A 17174-nucleotide genomic window follows, 5' to 3' on the forward strand; every position below is an offset into this window, starting at 1 on the left:
AACAAAATTGATCTCTGCACCACTACTAAGGCTCTTCTCAAAACAATTAGTGCAAACTGCAAAACATGGTGGATAACTCGCAAAAGTGAGTCACCTCATCAAAAAGAAAAGTCAGTTGCTCAAAATAAGTAGTCAATGCTTCAAAAGCAAGTCCCTTAATCAACACAGATAATATATTCATCAAAAGCAAGTACTTATATCAAAGTGTCAGGGCTGTCACAATTACAAGTCATTACACCAGCACCTTTGGTCACAAAATCAAATGGTTTGAACAGGTTCTCATTGTGACGGATTTCTTTGTAGGTGCTTCCCAATGACTAATAATAAAAAGATTAACCTGAGACAGATGAACCAGAGCGTTTAGAGTTTGTATTTCTCCTAATTTGTACTGTAGGCATGAATAAAGACCAACTTCCTCAAATGTGAGCTTCTTAATAACCAGAGAACAGTTCGCTGTAACACTCAGTCTGTCTGATTTGACTTTGTCTGTCCAAGTGTGATCAGCTCTACTGTCGTTTTGTGTCTTGAAACAAATGTCCACTCAGTACTGTCACAGTTATTCTGCTCATCTATCACATTTAGACAAGGCAGAGTGACGTCATCTCCAACTTTCATAAAAATGGATATTTCAGTTTCAGATACTGTTGAGAAGATTGATGAGAAATATGAAAGATAAATTAGAATGCAGCAGTTTTACAATCAGAGCGAAGATTTTAGACTCGGGTCTGTAAACATGTCCCATATTTCCCTAAAACAACAGTACATGCTCAGCTTTCTTATTTACTGTAAAGTTTATTGACCATAGTAATACTGATAATATTTAGTTTTGTTGCTAATAAAATGTTTCCTGTATCCTTACCTGGAATCAGAATCATCAGCATCAGAGATAAAAACATTTGAATCCATCTGAATTCATCCATCGTGCTTCTCTGCCTCACGTCTTTCTTGTTGTCGATCTCAACCGTCACAGTCTCTGAACTGATGACTCTTTTTACTTCCTGTCATTAGTCAGATCTCACTTCCTCACTGCAACTTTAGTCATTTGTAGTTCTTTCTTCTTGTTGGTATTGAGTATGTGAGCTTTCTCTGAAATTGATGAATACATTTAAATATTAAACAAAGATGACACAAATAAACACAAAATGCAATTCCTAAATTAAGTTGTTTATTATTAAGAGGGGAAAAACCTATATGGCCCTGTGTTAGACCAAGTTAAATGTGCGACAGTGTCAAAGTGCTATAGACAAGGGTGCAGGGATCAGGTCTCCAGGGAATCTGCAGGGAAAAGCAGGGGGAACACACTCACTCTCCTTCTGTCTCTCTTGGCGTCTCACCAGTCTCTCACTCCTCTCTCGTACCAGAATTTCTGTAAGGAACAAGGGCAGGTCCAGGGTGTCTGTACACAGGGAAACGACGTGTTAGCACAAGATTCAAAATCCAAGAGAACTAGATTACTAGTGTCCTAGCCAGGACTTCACTAACATGAGTCAAGCAACAATCCAGCAAAGAGCAGTCTAACTTCTTCCCGTAAGTAGAGGCTGGTTAATGAGACGCAGGTGTTCACCATCTCCCAGGTATGTAGGCCAAAGGCGGGAGCCCACAATGGCCTCCGCCCAGGCGATAGAGGGAGAGAAAAACAATACCAAAGCCCACTTGTAGCAGAATATTTCTCAGGCAGACGGTGACACTATAGTTTTTAAACATAACAAAAATCAGACGACGACTGGTTTGATTTAACTGTGGTGATGTTTAGATTGCTCGAGTTGAAAAACCTGTTGCCGTCCAGTTTGTGTGAAGTCAGCATTACAAAGCAAATGCAACAACCTATTAACAAAAAGTCCTTATATTTACTGTGATAGTTGACCTGCTGCACTCTTGGTCTTAAAGCAAATTAGTGTTGTTTTAAGCTTTAGAAAATGAGAAACAGTAATGTTAAATATATATGTATCACAATGGAGTGGACTTTGAGAGATAGTTTTATCTACTCTGCAGCATAAGCTGAAAAACCAAGGCAGGATCCATGAAGCTGAAACACGTCAGCAGAAGGAGGAAAAGGTGGTTGTTGTCCTGCAGAGGCAGCCCTCTCCGCCCATCCCAACCTTGCAGAAAAAGCTGGCAAATCTTGCACCATCTAGGCCCTCCTCTGTTTTTAGCCAGCGCTCGTCTAGAACTCTGAGTAACTCATTGCAAAGACTGCAAATTTTTTCACATTTTGCCCTGTATGACAACTCTATAAATAAATAAAAATGCATTCACAGAATTGCTCAGTGTCAGCACCAAACCACCCACCACCCAATGAAATTCCCAGCCAGCAGGGTAAGATTTGTGCAAATTATAAACCTTTATTTTCCTGATCCCTGCCCTGCCTTCAGTCCCCTGTCGTGCTTCAGATGATCAACAGGAAGTGTTCAGTTTGCTGTCAGCCTTACGTTGGTGTCTGAGGAAAGAGCGGTGACAACTGGAGGTTCAGATGGGTTGCACAGATTCACACGAGACCCACTACAATCTGGTAAACAGGTATTGCAGTCAGGCACCACTGAACAGCAGGGTAATGTGTGCAGGCATAAGATGCCAGAACAACAGGGATTTCTATCTTTTGTGCCAGGCTTAGAATCAGTCATTTAGAGACGCTGCTATGTTGAATTTAACCCAGTTAACCCCCAGATGTGGTGAGGCAAAGACACGATACTAACTCTGGGCTGTTAACGTGTGATCTTAATTTGATATTCGTAGTGAAGAATGTATTCAGTACAATGTTTTACAAGACATTTATTCATCTGTGCTTGTATTCAAGTTTACAGCAAATCATCTGAGAAATGCCTTTGAACTGGTGCCTGTTTCTGGGCTTTTCTTTTGTCACAAACTGCTCACAAAGAAGGACGAATGCTTTAGGGAACAAAAGCTTTGGAATGTATTCTGCAAGTACAGGTCAAACGTAATAGCCTCATTGTTTTATAGCAATGCTGAATTAACTTATGTCACTGCAGGACAGTGCAGCCAGTGGGGCTGATTGTTATAGTCACTGTGCACGACAAGAAAGCATTTGACATGGTGAACTGCTGCCACGGTTTTAGAGAGACGTCTGTTTGTTATTAGAAGTAGTTGTTCTGTTTAATTTGGGGTTTTTCTCCTTTGCTTCTGCGTAGAAGACGACCAATCTGCACATCGAGAAGCTGTCCTGTCTTCAGCTAGGAGTCCTTCTCCAGCTGCTGCACATGCTAACAGGCAAAACATCAGGGAGTAATACAAGCTTTTAATGCTTATGTGAACCACAGGCGTGCTTATAATGTATCAACCTGCAGTGAGACTGTAAAAGCAAAATCTTTCTTGATTTAATTTTCATTGCACAAATAATAACAGATTCAGGAATGTATTCAAGGAAGAGACTGGCAAAGAAAGAGTGGGATAGTCAGGGAGCTGAAGGAAGGAGTACTAAAAGGCTAGGTGCACAGCAAAGAGAGAGGTGTCACTGGCACAGGAAAAGGCTTGTAGTGAGTTGTATGTGAGGCTGGACACTAAGGAGAAAATGATTTTTAATGAATGGCAAGGCACATAAATTGTGCTGGAAGAGAGTAACCAAGTATAGAGATGGAAATGTGCTAATGTGAAGAAAGTGTGTTGAGAAGGGAGAAGGAGTACTTTGGACGAAAATTGAATTAGAGAAGGAAGTGAGGCAACTCTGAAGAGGATGGAGACGGGAGGCATAGAGAGGGTAGGAGTGAAGGCTATGATAAGGTGCGAAGAGAGTAACTGTGGTGCTGCATAAGAAAGTCCTGAGGGGCAGAGAAGTATGTGATGGGTTGAGATTACATCAGAGAGAGGCTCTGAGCCCCTTCTTGTTTGCACTGGTGATGGAGAGGCTGACAGATGAGATCAGGCAAGAGTCTCCGTGGATGATGTTTTCAGACAACCACAGAAAGGATTTGTGGATGTAGTGAAGGTGGACATGCAGGGGGTTGGTGTGACTGAGGAGGATGCTAGAAATAGAGAGATGGAGGCGGATGATCCACTGTAGCGACCTCTAAAGGGAGCAGCCGAAAGAAGAAGAAGCACAAATAATTCTAATCATGCTTTTCTTTTATTCTCAGTACTAAGCTATGTAAAGGAAGTCAAGGTTGTTTCCTCCTACAATCACTTTGGTCATGCTGTTCTTACAAGTGTGGAGGTGCCAGATGATTTAGACTTGTTTAGATTGGTGCTCTGTCTCCCTTTATCCAAACTAAAACTTTGATGGGGTTTTTTATCTTCACTAAACACTTTTTTGCTTTGTGTTTATTATTGTGCTACTGCAAGTATTTCATATATTAGTCAGTTGATTGTTACTGTAGGGCAGCTCTAGGACAATCCTTGATGTGATGTAGCTTGCTTTTATCCAGCAGATACGACATCTCATGAGGAGGTTCGAACCCTGTACCCTGACCCTCCTGCTGACGCACAAAGTCTGGACATCCAGCAGCAGGCCCTTCTACGTGAACAACAGCACAACAGTTTCTATTTCTTTTAATATTAGAAGTCAGTTATTCATTAATGAATACAAATGGTGACTGAAGTTATTTAGACAGGACATTAAACAATAAACTTCCAATAAATGATGAACAATGTGTGACTGAATGTGTTCAGTGAAAGACTTTGAAAATATCGCAGCATAAAACCAGTGTAAAAGTACTCAGACTACTTTTGGGGGTATTTATTTGATGATGCAACCAGAAAATGTGCAGGTTGTGAGTTTAACATTTTCAACACTGGAGAAGAAGTACATGTACACAGACTAGCTAATGACAAACATTTTTTTTAAATTAACCTTTATTTAAACAGGTTGTTCATTTTTCTGAGCTTATCTGGTGTCCAGTTTCGGTGGCAGTAGCATAAGCAGAGAAGACCCAGACCTTACTCTCCCGAGCCAGCTCCTCCATTATTTGGGGGACGCTGAGGCATTCTCTGCTGAGTGCTGTGATCTCCCCAACATGTCCTGGGTGTGTCCTGTCTGTCCTGGTGGGACATGCCTGGAACATCTCACCCAGGAGGCGTTCAAGAGGCACCCTTGTCAGATGCCTGAACCTCCTCAACTGGCTCGTTTAGATGTAGAGGAGTAGCAGTTAACTCGGAATGAGACAGACAGCACCTACTGCTGGGGTGGGCCTACAGGAGGGAGAGCTCATGTCGTCTCTTCAGGACACATCACTGGACCCCAAGAAGCTCTCCCCGGAGCTCCCTTTGGCTGCTGGGGTCGGCATACGTTCAACTTTAAAATCACTCTTGGTTCTTGGCTAGCTTTGTGTTAGCATCCTTTGTGTACTGATGCTTGCAAGAAGCTAAAGTTGCTTTGGCAGAATTTTCTTTCTCATATATGCACACATAAGGAGAGAGATGTTTTATAAGCTTTAGTCATCACCGTGCACTTTTCCTGATTCACACAAAATACAGCAATCTGGCACCTTCCCACAGGGTCTTGCACGAGTATTAAACATGTTCATTTGTGCTTTGGACTGTCACCAGATTTCTTCTAGAAGTTTCTTGCCAGTCAGCAACTATCTTGGCAACACCACTTGAGTTTGTGTGTTGCATGCTAACATCCTTATCATATGTGTAATAATACTAAAGCTTCATCTTATGCACACACAAAAAACAAATATGGCTCCTTCGTGCAGGGTTTTCTGGTATGTTCATTTATGCTTCCCAATTAAAAAAAAAAAAAAGAAAAAAAAAAAAAGAAGAAAAAGCAAAGTTCTTGCTTCTCAGCCACTGCGGCCACATCCTCACCGTTTTTTAGGCAGTTATATAAACATACTGTGAGTGAGTCATAAGCTTAAATACAATAGTTGAAGGAACAAAAACTTAATGTTTAAAAATACCAGTCAAATCTGATTAAAGTAAATAAATAATAAGTATACAATGTAGTTTTAAGACTTCTCAATGTTTCGTAACATTAATGTTCTATGAACTCGTGAGTCCAGAAATCTGAATGTCATGAAAAGTATTTATTATTCGTGTATTATTATTTTACAATACAAGGTTGTTTTTTTCCTGATACTTCATGCAAACCACATTTCTCCAGGCCCGTCCTAATCAGCTTACTCAGTATCACTAGATCCAATGCTGCTCCTCCAGCAGAGGACACAAAAGTAGGAGAGACCAGAGATGCCATGGCTTAGTTAGGAGACTGTTTGCTTCAAGGCCACTAGAGGGTGCTGCCATAAAACTACAATAAATGAATTGACCACACTCTTTTATGCAAAACCCTGCTGATGACACACACACACACACACACACACACACACACACACACACACACACACAGATTCTAGGTCTGACCAACCGTGGGCAAAAAGATGACAGTCAATAAAATTCTAAAATTTTATTTATAAACACAATGAATAGTAGTTAAAAGTCCAGTGTCCCATTTAGGTACAAAGTAAAAACACACAGTCCAAGGCCAGAGCCAGCTATGCCACAAAGCCAGTTGCACTCCACACGTTGTTCACTTCAACAGGGGTAGCAATTGTCCTCTGAGACCCACCACCCTGTAAGTAGAAAGCCTGCACAGAGCGACAAAATAAGACAATTCACTATATAATTCACAGCCCATCCATCCCAAACATATCAGATCATTAGAGGTTTTGTCACATTACATACCTGCACTGAGAGACAAAATAACACAGCAGTGTTTGTAATGTGGGCTATAAGTAGACTAGCATATCAGTGCAATCAATTACACCTGCCTCCAATTAGTCCAGCCCTTTTACAGTCATTGACTGGGTGAGAAAACACGAGCAAATCAACCCAAGAGACAAGCAGGAAGACTCTCTGAAGGCTCCTGTGGCTGCACAGGCAGTCTTACAATTACGAGGTTGGAGAGTTGTTGTTTCAAAATGTTCACACTGATTTCACATGCTCATTAACTCACAACCAGCTGACCATATATATTTCTGCTGCTGAGCTGCTTTTTGATGGAGATTTTCTGAATTTATTTTGCTACCATAAGAGCAGACTCCATGCTGAAAGCATGTGCACTGTCACTTGCAATGAGTGGCACTAATGACGCTAAATTTAATTACAGGTCATGGACAGCCTTCATAAATGCTCATATTACTCACCCACACTGAATTCCAGCACAGGTTCATCTGGGTCCTGACTATTTCCTGCAAAGTAACACAAACGTCATCAGAACATTAAGTCAGAGAAACAACATTTGGAGCTTTTGTACATGATAAATTATACTGCAGTAGTAAAACAAAGTCAAGCAGCAGTACATTTATTAAAATCACCTTCAGCTGTAATATTTAAACTGATTTAGTGTCAATTTAGATTATGTTTAGATTAAAATGAAACTAGTACCCTTGTAATGTCTTTTTAAATTAGAGGTAAATATTTGTATATTTTTTACATAATATAATTATATTTACTGGATTTTCTCTCTATTGTAGTTTAGTATTATAGTTATTACTTGTTTTTTATTGACTTGTCTTGTTTTTACAATGATTTGCTCTGAATGCAGCCTTTAAAGAAAATACTATCTGTTCAGTAACTATCCATCAGACTGGGTCCATGTTACCAGCCAAATGGGTAATAATTAAAGTAAGTTTTGAATTACGTATATTTGGGTGTTTAGGTGACACTTTTGCAAAAAAAATAATAATAATTAGGTTTAAAAGAACTAAACATGTATGTATTTAAAAACAATAAGTGTGTTAGAATTACTACAGCAACAGCTTGTAGCTCACTGTACTATTTTTGAGCACAACTTTGGTGCTTTTGCCTCATTTTTAAATCAGTGATCCCAGTAGCACAGTCTAAGCAGAGACCTCAGTGCTTGGCAAACAATCAATAGAATCAATATAATTATTAAAAAGAAACAAAATAAATGCCAACCATATAAAAAAAAACATAAACTTAAGGAAAAAACTAAACTTGATTTTGTGTCTTTAGGCTATTGTTAACAGCAAGCATGAGGTTAGTGCATATGTATTATTATTGGAAAGATTACTGCAAAGAAAAAAAGGTTGAACCAGGAGGGGGCGATATTGCTCTTCTTACCATGAGTTACATGCAGGCTATTACTTACCATGTCACTCACATTTATTTCACAAAACAGCTGAACCCACTTAATTCGATTTAATTGTATTTATGCAGAGCTGAATCACAACAACAGTCTCCTCGAGGTGGTATAGATTGTAAGGTAGAAAGTCTACAATTAAAAAGAAAAAACCTCAATACAGTGGGAAGGAACAACTCACTTTTAACAGGAAGCACCCTCTGGCAGAACCACGGTCAGGGAGGGGCAGCCCGCTGCGACCCTTTGGGGATGAGGAGACGAAAAAGGGGACAAAAGACACACTGTGGACGAGAGCCAGAGATGAACAAGAACTAATTATTGAATGCAGAGAGGTGTATAAACACATGGTGGGAATCCCCCAGCAGGGTAGTCCCAGGGTAACTAAGGGAGGATTCATGGTCACCTGATTCAGCCCTAGCTATATGCGTTGGCAAAAAGGTAACTTTGAAACTTAATCTTAAAAGTAGAGATAGTGTCCGTCTCCTGCATTCAAACTGGGAGCTGGTTCCACAGAAGGATGATCCCCTTCTACTTCTAAATATCCTAAAAACCACAAGGAAGCCCACAGTCTGAGAGCAAACTATCAAACTACGAGGTCTTTAAAATAAGATGATTATTCAAGACCTCATGTGTGATGGGAAGGATTCTGAATTTGATGCTGGACCCACAAATCATAAAAGAGAAACACTAACTCACACACACCAGAAAGTGCCAAGAATTATAATTATATGTAATTTAGTTTTGCGTTCCTTTATAATGCTTTCAACTATACAAATAAGACACTTCATGGGGGCGCCTGAGCCTTGTAGACACAACAAATACTGAACAAACCTCATGCGCCCTGTTGTTGACAAAACGATAAAAATGAATGTGTACTTCTGTCTTATTTAGGTCATTTTTGTAGTTTTTGTAGACAGACTACTGTAATTTCTCAATAAAATGTCGCTTATTATCGCTCACTCTCAAGAACAAAAACGTGAGTAATTTCCCAGTAGCTCACCATATTTGGGATCTTCTAACATCCACACTTCATGTTTAAACGGTGGTGCGGAGGCGGTGTACCGTCGCAGGCCGGATGTAGCATTCAGCGCGGTGTGCCTTTTTTTCAGTTGCTAAGCAACAGATTTGTCCCGCCCCTTTCGTTATGACGGGGCGGGCCAGTCCTTTGACTGGTGACGTTACAAAGAAACGTCAGGTGACGTTACAAAGAAACCTTAAACCGACCTTATATATAGACCTGGCTGTTCAGTTGAAACGCATTCACACAGCGGGACAGCAGCGCTTTAAACGTTCAAACACGGAGTTTAACACAAAACAACATTTTAGACATAAAAAACAAAAAAGTGAAATGGCAAGCTCGAACTGTAACACAATGACAAATGATGAAACAGTTCAGACCAATGGGGATAATTCTACAGTACATGCTTTGGTATCCCTCTTGAATAACTTGTTCAGTAGTTTTTCGATCAAGCAGTGGGGAGAGCTTATCTCAGGCTATCCGGATTGCTTCACCGCTAAGCGGCTTGTAGGTTTTGTAGAGGACGTAATGGACCTGTGTGAACAGTCAGTAGCAGTATCACCACTGAGGTCTTCCCAGAACTCCCCTGTACATGAAAATTGTTCTGTCCACACCACTACTGGCAAAACGGTTTTGTCACGTGTGAAATTTTTGGACGATTCTGCTGAGCAGGAGTTTGATACAGCACAGAATATAGATGCTAACAGCCAAGAAACAGCTAACACAGAAGAAAGCTGTCAAAATGCTGACCAACACAGTGCTGCAAAAGCAGAAAACAATCCAATTCCAGATCCCCAGCAGCAGAAATCCTGTGTTGAACATGAAGCCAGCATCCCACCGTTAACAAACGTAAGTCAAACGGAGTCATATAAAAAGATACAGCATCACAGATCTTCTGTAGACTGTGAGCCACCTGAAAAAACCTTAGACTTTGAAAGATGGTTAGAGACATTAATTCAGGCTGTGCTTTCAAAGCTTGGTAAACTTTTAAAGTGCCCTCATTCTCACCAAAAACGTTTGTTGGATCTACTCTTGGACAAATTCAAGGGGATGGATTTGCATTTAGACCGAAAAGTGCAGAATTATTTTGACTGCATTGCTAATGCGATTTTCACTGATATTTGTGACAAATTACATGAATTGTCACTAATATCATTGGAAATGGGGAGGAGTGGGGAGGAGGATTCAATGAATTTAATGGAACAACCAATATTTAATATCATAACTACTTCAGTATTCCAAGAACACCTGTTGGCAGTAACAGTTACTGATAGACTGGAATCATATGAAAAGAAAGAAAGATGCAGACTTTCAGTGGAAATCTTTGTGGAAGGACTGATTTCCCAGGTTTCAAAAAAATCAGGCACAGTCTTCAGCATTGAAAGTGCTGAAGCTATCTCCAACCGGCTTACCATGAAAATCTGGACTGAAATCAGGGCCAGATACGACAAAATCCCACCAGAGAAGTTCAAGAAACTCAGCGAGAGGGTTTACAAATCCCTCTGTAAAAGATGGAAGCATGCAGCGGTTATGGTGACAATCTTGCAATTAAACTTCCAAGATCTTGATGAAGATATTGTTAAAACTTTCAAAAGAAAGATATTCCCAGAACCAAGTTGCATATCTAAGTGCTTCTCATCGGTGCGTGCATTTTTTGGGAGGTGTAAGGGAAGAAACAAAGTTTCCACTTTATAGTGACGTCGTGATATCAACAGCAAAATATTTTCTAAAACTCACTGGACACTTTAAATGAGCTAGTTTTACATTTAGATCAGATCAAGTCATTTTTGAAATCCCCAGGAATGGTCGCGGCAGATGGCCACCCCGCCCTGAGCCTGGTTCTGTCGAAGGTTTCTTCCTCTTAAAAGGGAGTTTTTCCTTCCCACTGTCGCCTCGTGCTTGCTCAGAGGGGTTTGTTCTTTTGGGGTTTTCTTTTTAATACTGTAAGTTGTTACCTTACAGTGTGAAGCACCTTGAAAACACCATTGTTTCCTTTGGTGCTATACAGATTGAAGTGACTTGCACTGATAACATAACTAAGCTGGGACTTTAATTTAACATCAATAAAATTATAAAAATATTACATCTTGATTTCTGCTTGTTTTCATTGTCTGTGACTTAATGAATACAAATGTGTAATTTAACAGATTTTTTCTTTATGTTAGTCTGACCGGTGACTCCACGTTGGCCTTAGGTGTTGGCGCGGATACGCTGCAGCCCCTGAGCCATTAATGGCCCAGCACACTACAGTAAAAACAAAACAACAGCCATCTGTCCAACTAGGAAAGGAAAATAATAAACTGCCTCCTTGGAGGCAACCTGACTCAAAACAGTTGCAGTCCAACTCAGACCGACTGCAATCACTCTCAGGCAGATTGATGAAGATCTGCAAATAACTGTTGTCTAATTTATAAACGCAGACAGATTGCCAACACGTCTGTTCACAATAGAGGACTGTACTTACATGGTTGCAAACTGGTTGTTATCTTGCTTATATGAAAACATTGCTTTGGAGCAATGAAACTCAAACACATTCATTTTTAAAATGCTTCAAAATGAAATTTTGAAGCATTTGGCTTTATGCTTTGAAAGTGCCGTTGTGAGTGGGAGTGTGAAATCCTTACTTGATGTGTTCCCTTTGCCTTTACTGTTTTCAGTTTTATCAGTTTTCAGTTTTATTTGTCATATGCAAGTTAGCACAGGGTCAACATTGCAATGAAATGTGTTTGACGAGCAGCAGTCACTCAGCAGCATGGTACAGTAGAAGAAAATATAATAAAATATAATAAAATAAAATAAAAAATAGAAAAATAGTAAAGAGCAAAATATTTGAAAGACGTGGTAAAAGAGAAAAGATGACTAAATATATATATATGTATCTATAAATATATGTACACTAGTGATTAAATAAGAAAATCTTGAAAAGAAATATGACGGGAGGTCAGATGGGATATTGCACAGGAATGAGCAGCAGAAAATTACAGTATTACTCAGACTTTTAATAGTCATATTGTCAGTTTTGGCCGACGGTCATGGGTCACTTCCACTAAAATAGCACGAGACTGGAGTAAAATGTACTTTATTAATGAGAACACATGGTGATACAGCAAAGAATCCAACCCTTCTGAAAAGCAAATGGCTTCCTGTTATACTCTACCTGATTCAGGTGAGCATCTGGAATAGACCAAGTCTGGGGGTCAGCAAACCAAAGGGAAACAAAACCCTCCCCATAAGAAAACCACTACAATATAACCAACACGATATAACACATCATAGACATATGAAGATTTGTAACAAGTCCTATAAATAACTCCATAACATATAAACTTCAGTCTCTTCTATATACATTAAAACAGCGGTCCCCAACCTTTTTTGCGCCACGGACCGGTTTATGCCCGACAATATTTTCACGGACCGGCCTTTAAGGTGTCACAGATAAATACAACAAAATAAAACTAGTACCGATACCGGAAAAAAAGAAGATTTATTCATAACACACGTGAAAGACCCAGGAAAACAGAGTTAACGATAAAAACGATAACAAAATAACGATCAAAAACGATAAAAACTCTGAAAACCATACATTTCACACCCGAGCCTCATCTCTCGACCAAACGACGGTCCGTGGCCCGGCGGTTGGGGACCGCTGCATTAAAACACCTTAACCACAGTTAGGTTTCAGCCCTCGCTGACTCAGAACAAAGTAAGACAATCAGAGTTCGATTGGTTTTTACTTGTGCAGGGGAAGCCTGGTCGGATTCTCAGAGTTGCAAGCTCTACACCCAAACTCAGACAACTCCAACTCCAGCCTCCACTCGCAGCCTTTTATTGAATGAAAACAGTTACACAACCGCCCATTGTAAACCCCATATGTTGTGTGGTAAAAGCTAAGGCACTGTGTGTGTGTGTGTGTGTGTGTGTGTGTGTGTGTGTGTGTGTGTGTGTGTGTGTGTGTGTATGTGTGTCTGTATACGTGACTTCCTGCTTACAAACGTTTTAACCGCATCTCTAGTCATAAAAGGGTCATCTCCCCTCAACCTCGTATATGGCTTAACCTCTCTAACAGTCCACCATTTACATGGTGAGCCCATAAAGGGCAGGAAGTGAACATTCCTTACCAAATAAGGAAACCAGAATCTTACATAGATTGTGCCTGCAGTTGAAAACTATAGCTAGTAACATCCCCAACATCCTACATGTGGGGGAGGAACAGAAAATATCTGAACATACAGTTCAAGACAAGGTCCAAGCACAATAATGACAACTTTTAACAAAATCACTCCAACACACACTCCCCTAGCCTGGCACATTGGTTTTCTCCAGGAGCTCATAAGCAGGTGATTGAGCTGCTTTTACTCTTTACAAAGTGAGTACTGTTAACACTTCTCTTTTTACATATACAACTAATTTAGGTTACAGACAAATGATTAAATGTGAACAGCTCTAACACAGGTTCTTTTCCTGACACAGGTAGGATGGCCAGTCCCCCTGTCTCTTCACCTTTAACGAGTCACTTAATTAACAACCCAAAAAGCCTAATAAAGAATCACAATCAACCAGTGTGTGTTTTTCTTCATTACGGTTTTTAAATACAAATCAGTCAGTCAATTAATAAAAATACAAGTAAGGGTAATGGAACCCCTGGTCTCCATTACACACATAAATACCATAAAGACACTAAGTCGTAGAGCTCTGAACTCCTTGCTTCTATGATATTTACACTTCTTCTTGGCCTTCTCCTTCACTCTGAGTCACTCCAGGATAAACGCATCAGCTCAGACATACAATAATTAAAATATGTGTAGGTGACCGTTTGGCAGAAGACGATGTCGAGGCGGTACTGCAGTGACACGTCCGTGGCTATCGTCGGGGCGGTGTCCTGCATCAGAAGGAAGTCAATAGACTTCTTGGCTTTGTTGCTCATCATGGCGCTGTAGTCCGTGGGCGTGGCCTGCAAAAAGTGTAAATAAACCATCAGAGACCAAACACAAATATGCCTTCCAACCACTAGTTTAGACAACATCTTGCAAAGAGTGTGTATTTCAGAGTGCAGTTGTTTTTAAATTTGACAGAAACAGAAATAAAGACGGAAGAGAAGGACAACAGGGAAAGCAGAAGCACCGACACACTGAAATCTTTTAGGGTCAAGCTCCAGAACTAGCCACAAATCCTGCTGGAAAGAACCTAAAAATACTTAAAAATACTTGCAGAGATCGAATGGAGCCGTTAACTCAAAAGCCTGGTGTCAGGCATGTTCTTTAATAAATAAGAAACGAGCTGATATGTTACAGACCCCAGTCTTTACGTAAAGAAAAAGCTGACATTTAGAGCGGTCTCGCAGCAGATTTTAAAACAGTGACACTGATTTGTGGGGTTTTTGGGCACAAATTTGAACCTTTTTGTTTTATCCATGTCCTTGAACACAGCTCGTGACTTGGGCGCTTTCATATGTACCGATTCATTTAGGTTTGTGCACTGAGGCCAGATTTAGGTATTAAAAACGAGTCAGTCATAACACTTCTTACATTAGTTAAAAAGCTGAGCTTACACTAAACCAACATTTAAATTTCCCCTTGTGGGACTAATAAAGGTATATCATATCATATCATATCATATCATATCATATCATATCATATCATATCATATCATTACTAAAGTATTGCTGCAACATTGTAAAGACAAAGATGACACACAGACCAGACATAAAACACTGAACACTTTTTAAAGACGAGTCATTTAAGAGTATTTTCTCATAGAATAAAGTCGGCTGATATGGTGAAGGAAAAATCTGCTCACGAATCCTCCAACTTCTTAAAAGTAAGGAGTGACCTGAGCTGGAAATCAACATGAGAGGGATGACTCAAGAAGAAGAAGAAGCAACAAGAAAAGAAAAACAGAGTTCAGAGTGTAGTTAAGATATCAAGCTGTATCCACAATGTGTGCCAAGAAACTAAGCTTGTCTGTTGTCATGCTAAAGAAATAAAAAATCTGGAATCAGAAAACAGCCAATAACTGCTGATCAACTCACCCACTCCTCTTCGTGCCAGTCCACGTGCAGTGACGACTGGCTGTTGTGACCGCTGTACTTTGCTCTCAGCGTATCCTGGTCATTGCGGAGCACTACTTGTTCAGACTCAGCGGAAGGAGAAGCTTTGGTTGCGATGTACTCGTACTGCGTTCAGGGCCTAAATAGCTGAAGCTAGCAGCTTGCAGCCGCACACTGCCACCAGCTGACGGGTCTGAAAGGAAGAGGGTATGAATGAAATATGAAGCGTCCCCACGTAACGTCAAACACTTTTAGTACCTTGTCAACCAGACTGGCGAGCGTCCACTCCAGTCCGCTGGCCGATTGGTCTTTGGCAGCTTGAGACAGCCTCTCTGCGTAATAGCTGACCTGAGTCTTCAGCGTGTTGACGTAGGCGATGATCTCTTTGGCTCGGACAGTGTCCTGGGGTATGTGGATGATGACTGAGCTGGAGAGGGCACTACTGCAGGGAACAAAGACACACCGACACATCTGTATCCGAGCTGGGACTGAGGACACTCACCAGCCACTTTATTAGGTACATGTGTTCAAAAGCTTGTGGCAGCAATTTAGTGCATTTAGTCAAATAAAGACAATAGAGTGGCCTGCAGGTGTATATTTTTGTAATGTTTCTGTCTTATGCCTGAAATATGCTTCAGCAGGAAATATACGCTGTAACTGGAAACAACAGCGTGATGGACCGGTTTAGTGTTAAGAGGTGTTACATCTGAAGTTAGAACGTAAATTTCCTGCAGAAATCTAAATCAAGCTTCAGAGGTACTGTTCCAAAAATATAGGGAGGGACGTTACCCACCAGATGTAAAAACAAACACTGTCTGCATGCACATGCCTGCTCTCAATGAGCCTAATCGTGGCTGCAAGTCACCGGGCCGTTTAACCTGCAGTTAATTGCAAAGGTAAGAAGTACATGGAAATACTGTTAAATGCTGTTGCTGAGGACGTGAATTTAAATTGTTACTCAATGCTGATACTTTATGTAGCTTTCTTACAGTATTTTCCAGATTCCGGTAATAAACAGAGTCAGATTTAGGGAGACTAGTCTTCTTCTTCTGGCATTTAAGGCTGAACGGGGAGTTGTGGTATAAAAACGTATAGTTTTGTAAAGTTGGCACAGTTGCTCAAATTAGCCAAGCATGATCGACCTTTTTAATCCCCAACCTGCTGGCAGAAATGTCCACCTATTAAAAAACACATATCTCTCTTCAGAACTATGACGCCTAAATAAAAAAACCTTAGTTTATATGGTGAAAAATTATTTGAGAGAATCTTGAAGAGCTGCTGCTCCTCCACATCGAAAGGAGCCAGATGAGGTGGTTCGGGCAACTGACAAGGATGCCCCCTGGATACCTCCTGGGCGAGGTTTTCCGGGCAGACCCAGGACACGCTGGAGAGATTATATCTCTCGGCTGGCCTGGGAACGCCTTGGTGTTCCCCCGGATAAGCTGGAGGAGGTGGCTGGGGAGAGAGGTCTGGGCTTCTCTGCTTGGGCTGCTGCCCCCGCGACCCGGCTCCGGATAAAGTGGAAGAAAATGGATGGATGAATGAATCTTGAAAATGAACAAGTCTTCCAGTACAGAGTAAAATGTGAGAGTGAAAATATTGCGTGTACTTAAAACCCCTGGAGGGTCTTGGGTCGATTTGTGGCTATTTTCAAATTTTGATTACATGCCATTTGCACAGTGTTGAATGGACTATAGCCAAATTCTCCAAAAAAAAAGTTTGATATGATTTTATTTCAAAATTCAAGTCTGACTTCCTTCAATTAGCTTCAGTGGCTAAGCTACAGACAAACTTACACTATTGTGCTTAGTGGTCGATTTGTGCCCCATTGAAACCCATTATAAACGCTATTTTTCACTGCAAATTAATTACGGTCAAAGGGATCGTTGATGTTTAGCGTTCATTTGTAATTCAGTTGTAATTTTTTTATTTGTCCACCGGGTGGCGCCCTTGCTCCACATTTGACCCCGGGCTGGAAAACAGCGGGCTGCTTAGATAGACCTGCGGGAAATGAAGCCTCATTTCCGGCGTGCAGCAGCGGCTTCGCCCGCTGATCA

At 40.7% G+C, this 17174-nt stretch overlaps 1 protein-coding gene across 3 annotated transcripts; it reads right to left on the reverse strand.

Moving 5' to 3' along the window:
* Positions 1 to 1127: 1127 nt before the first annotated feature.
* Positions 1128 to 15956, reverse strand: LOC147313008 (inositol polyphosphate-4-phosphatase type I A-like). 3 transcript variants are annotated; one of them, XM_086264988.1, is made up of 6 exons: positions 15376 to 15956; positions 15100 to 15310; positions 13882 to 14022; positions 8235 to 8334; positions 7095 to 7139; positions 6331 to 6536 (listed from the first exon to the last, which is right to left on the reverse strand). In XM_086264988.1, the coding sequence occupies exons 1-2, from the start codon at positions 15586 to 15588 to the stop codon at positions 15257 to 15259; spliced, it is 267 nt and encodes an 88-aa protein (XP_086121114.1). In that variant the 5' UTR covers positions 15589 to 15956; the 3' UTR covers positions 6331 to 6536; positions 7095 to 7139; positions 8235 to 8334; positions 13882 to 14022; positions 15100 to 15256. The 3 variants fall into 3 exon arrangements, with proteins under 3 accessions (XP_086121115.1, XP_086121114.1, XP_086121113.1); XM_086264989.1 differs by lacking the exons at positions 6331 to 6536; positions 8235 to 8334; positions 13882 to 14022; positions 15100 to 15310; positions 15376 to 15956 and adding exons at positions 1128 to 1396; positions 9054 to 9654; XM_086264987.1 differs by lacking the exons at positions 13882 to 14022; positions 15100 to 15310; positions 15376 to 15956 and having other exon boundaries at positions 8235 to 9654.
* Between the last annotated feature and the right edge of the window lie 1218 nt (positions 15957 to 17174).

The sequence above is a fragment of the Aulonocara sp. 'chitande type north' Nkhata Bay genome, linkage group LG15, assembly GCF_057382095.1.
Source record: "Aulonocara sp. 'chitande type north' Nkhata Bay isolate Kocher_YH1m ecotype deep benthic linkage group LG15, A_spYH_male_GT1.1, whole genome shotgun sequence".
Classification (NCBI taxonomy): domain Eukaryota; kingdom Metazoa; phylum Chordata; class Actinopteri; order Cichliformes; family Cichlidae; genus Aulonocara; species Aulonocara sp. 'chitande type north' Nkhata Bay.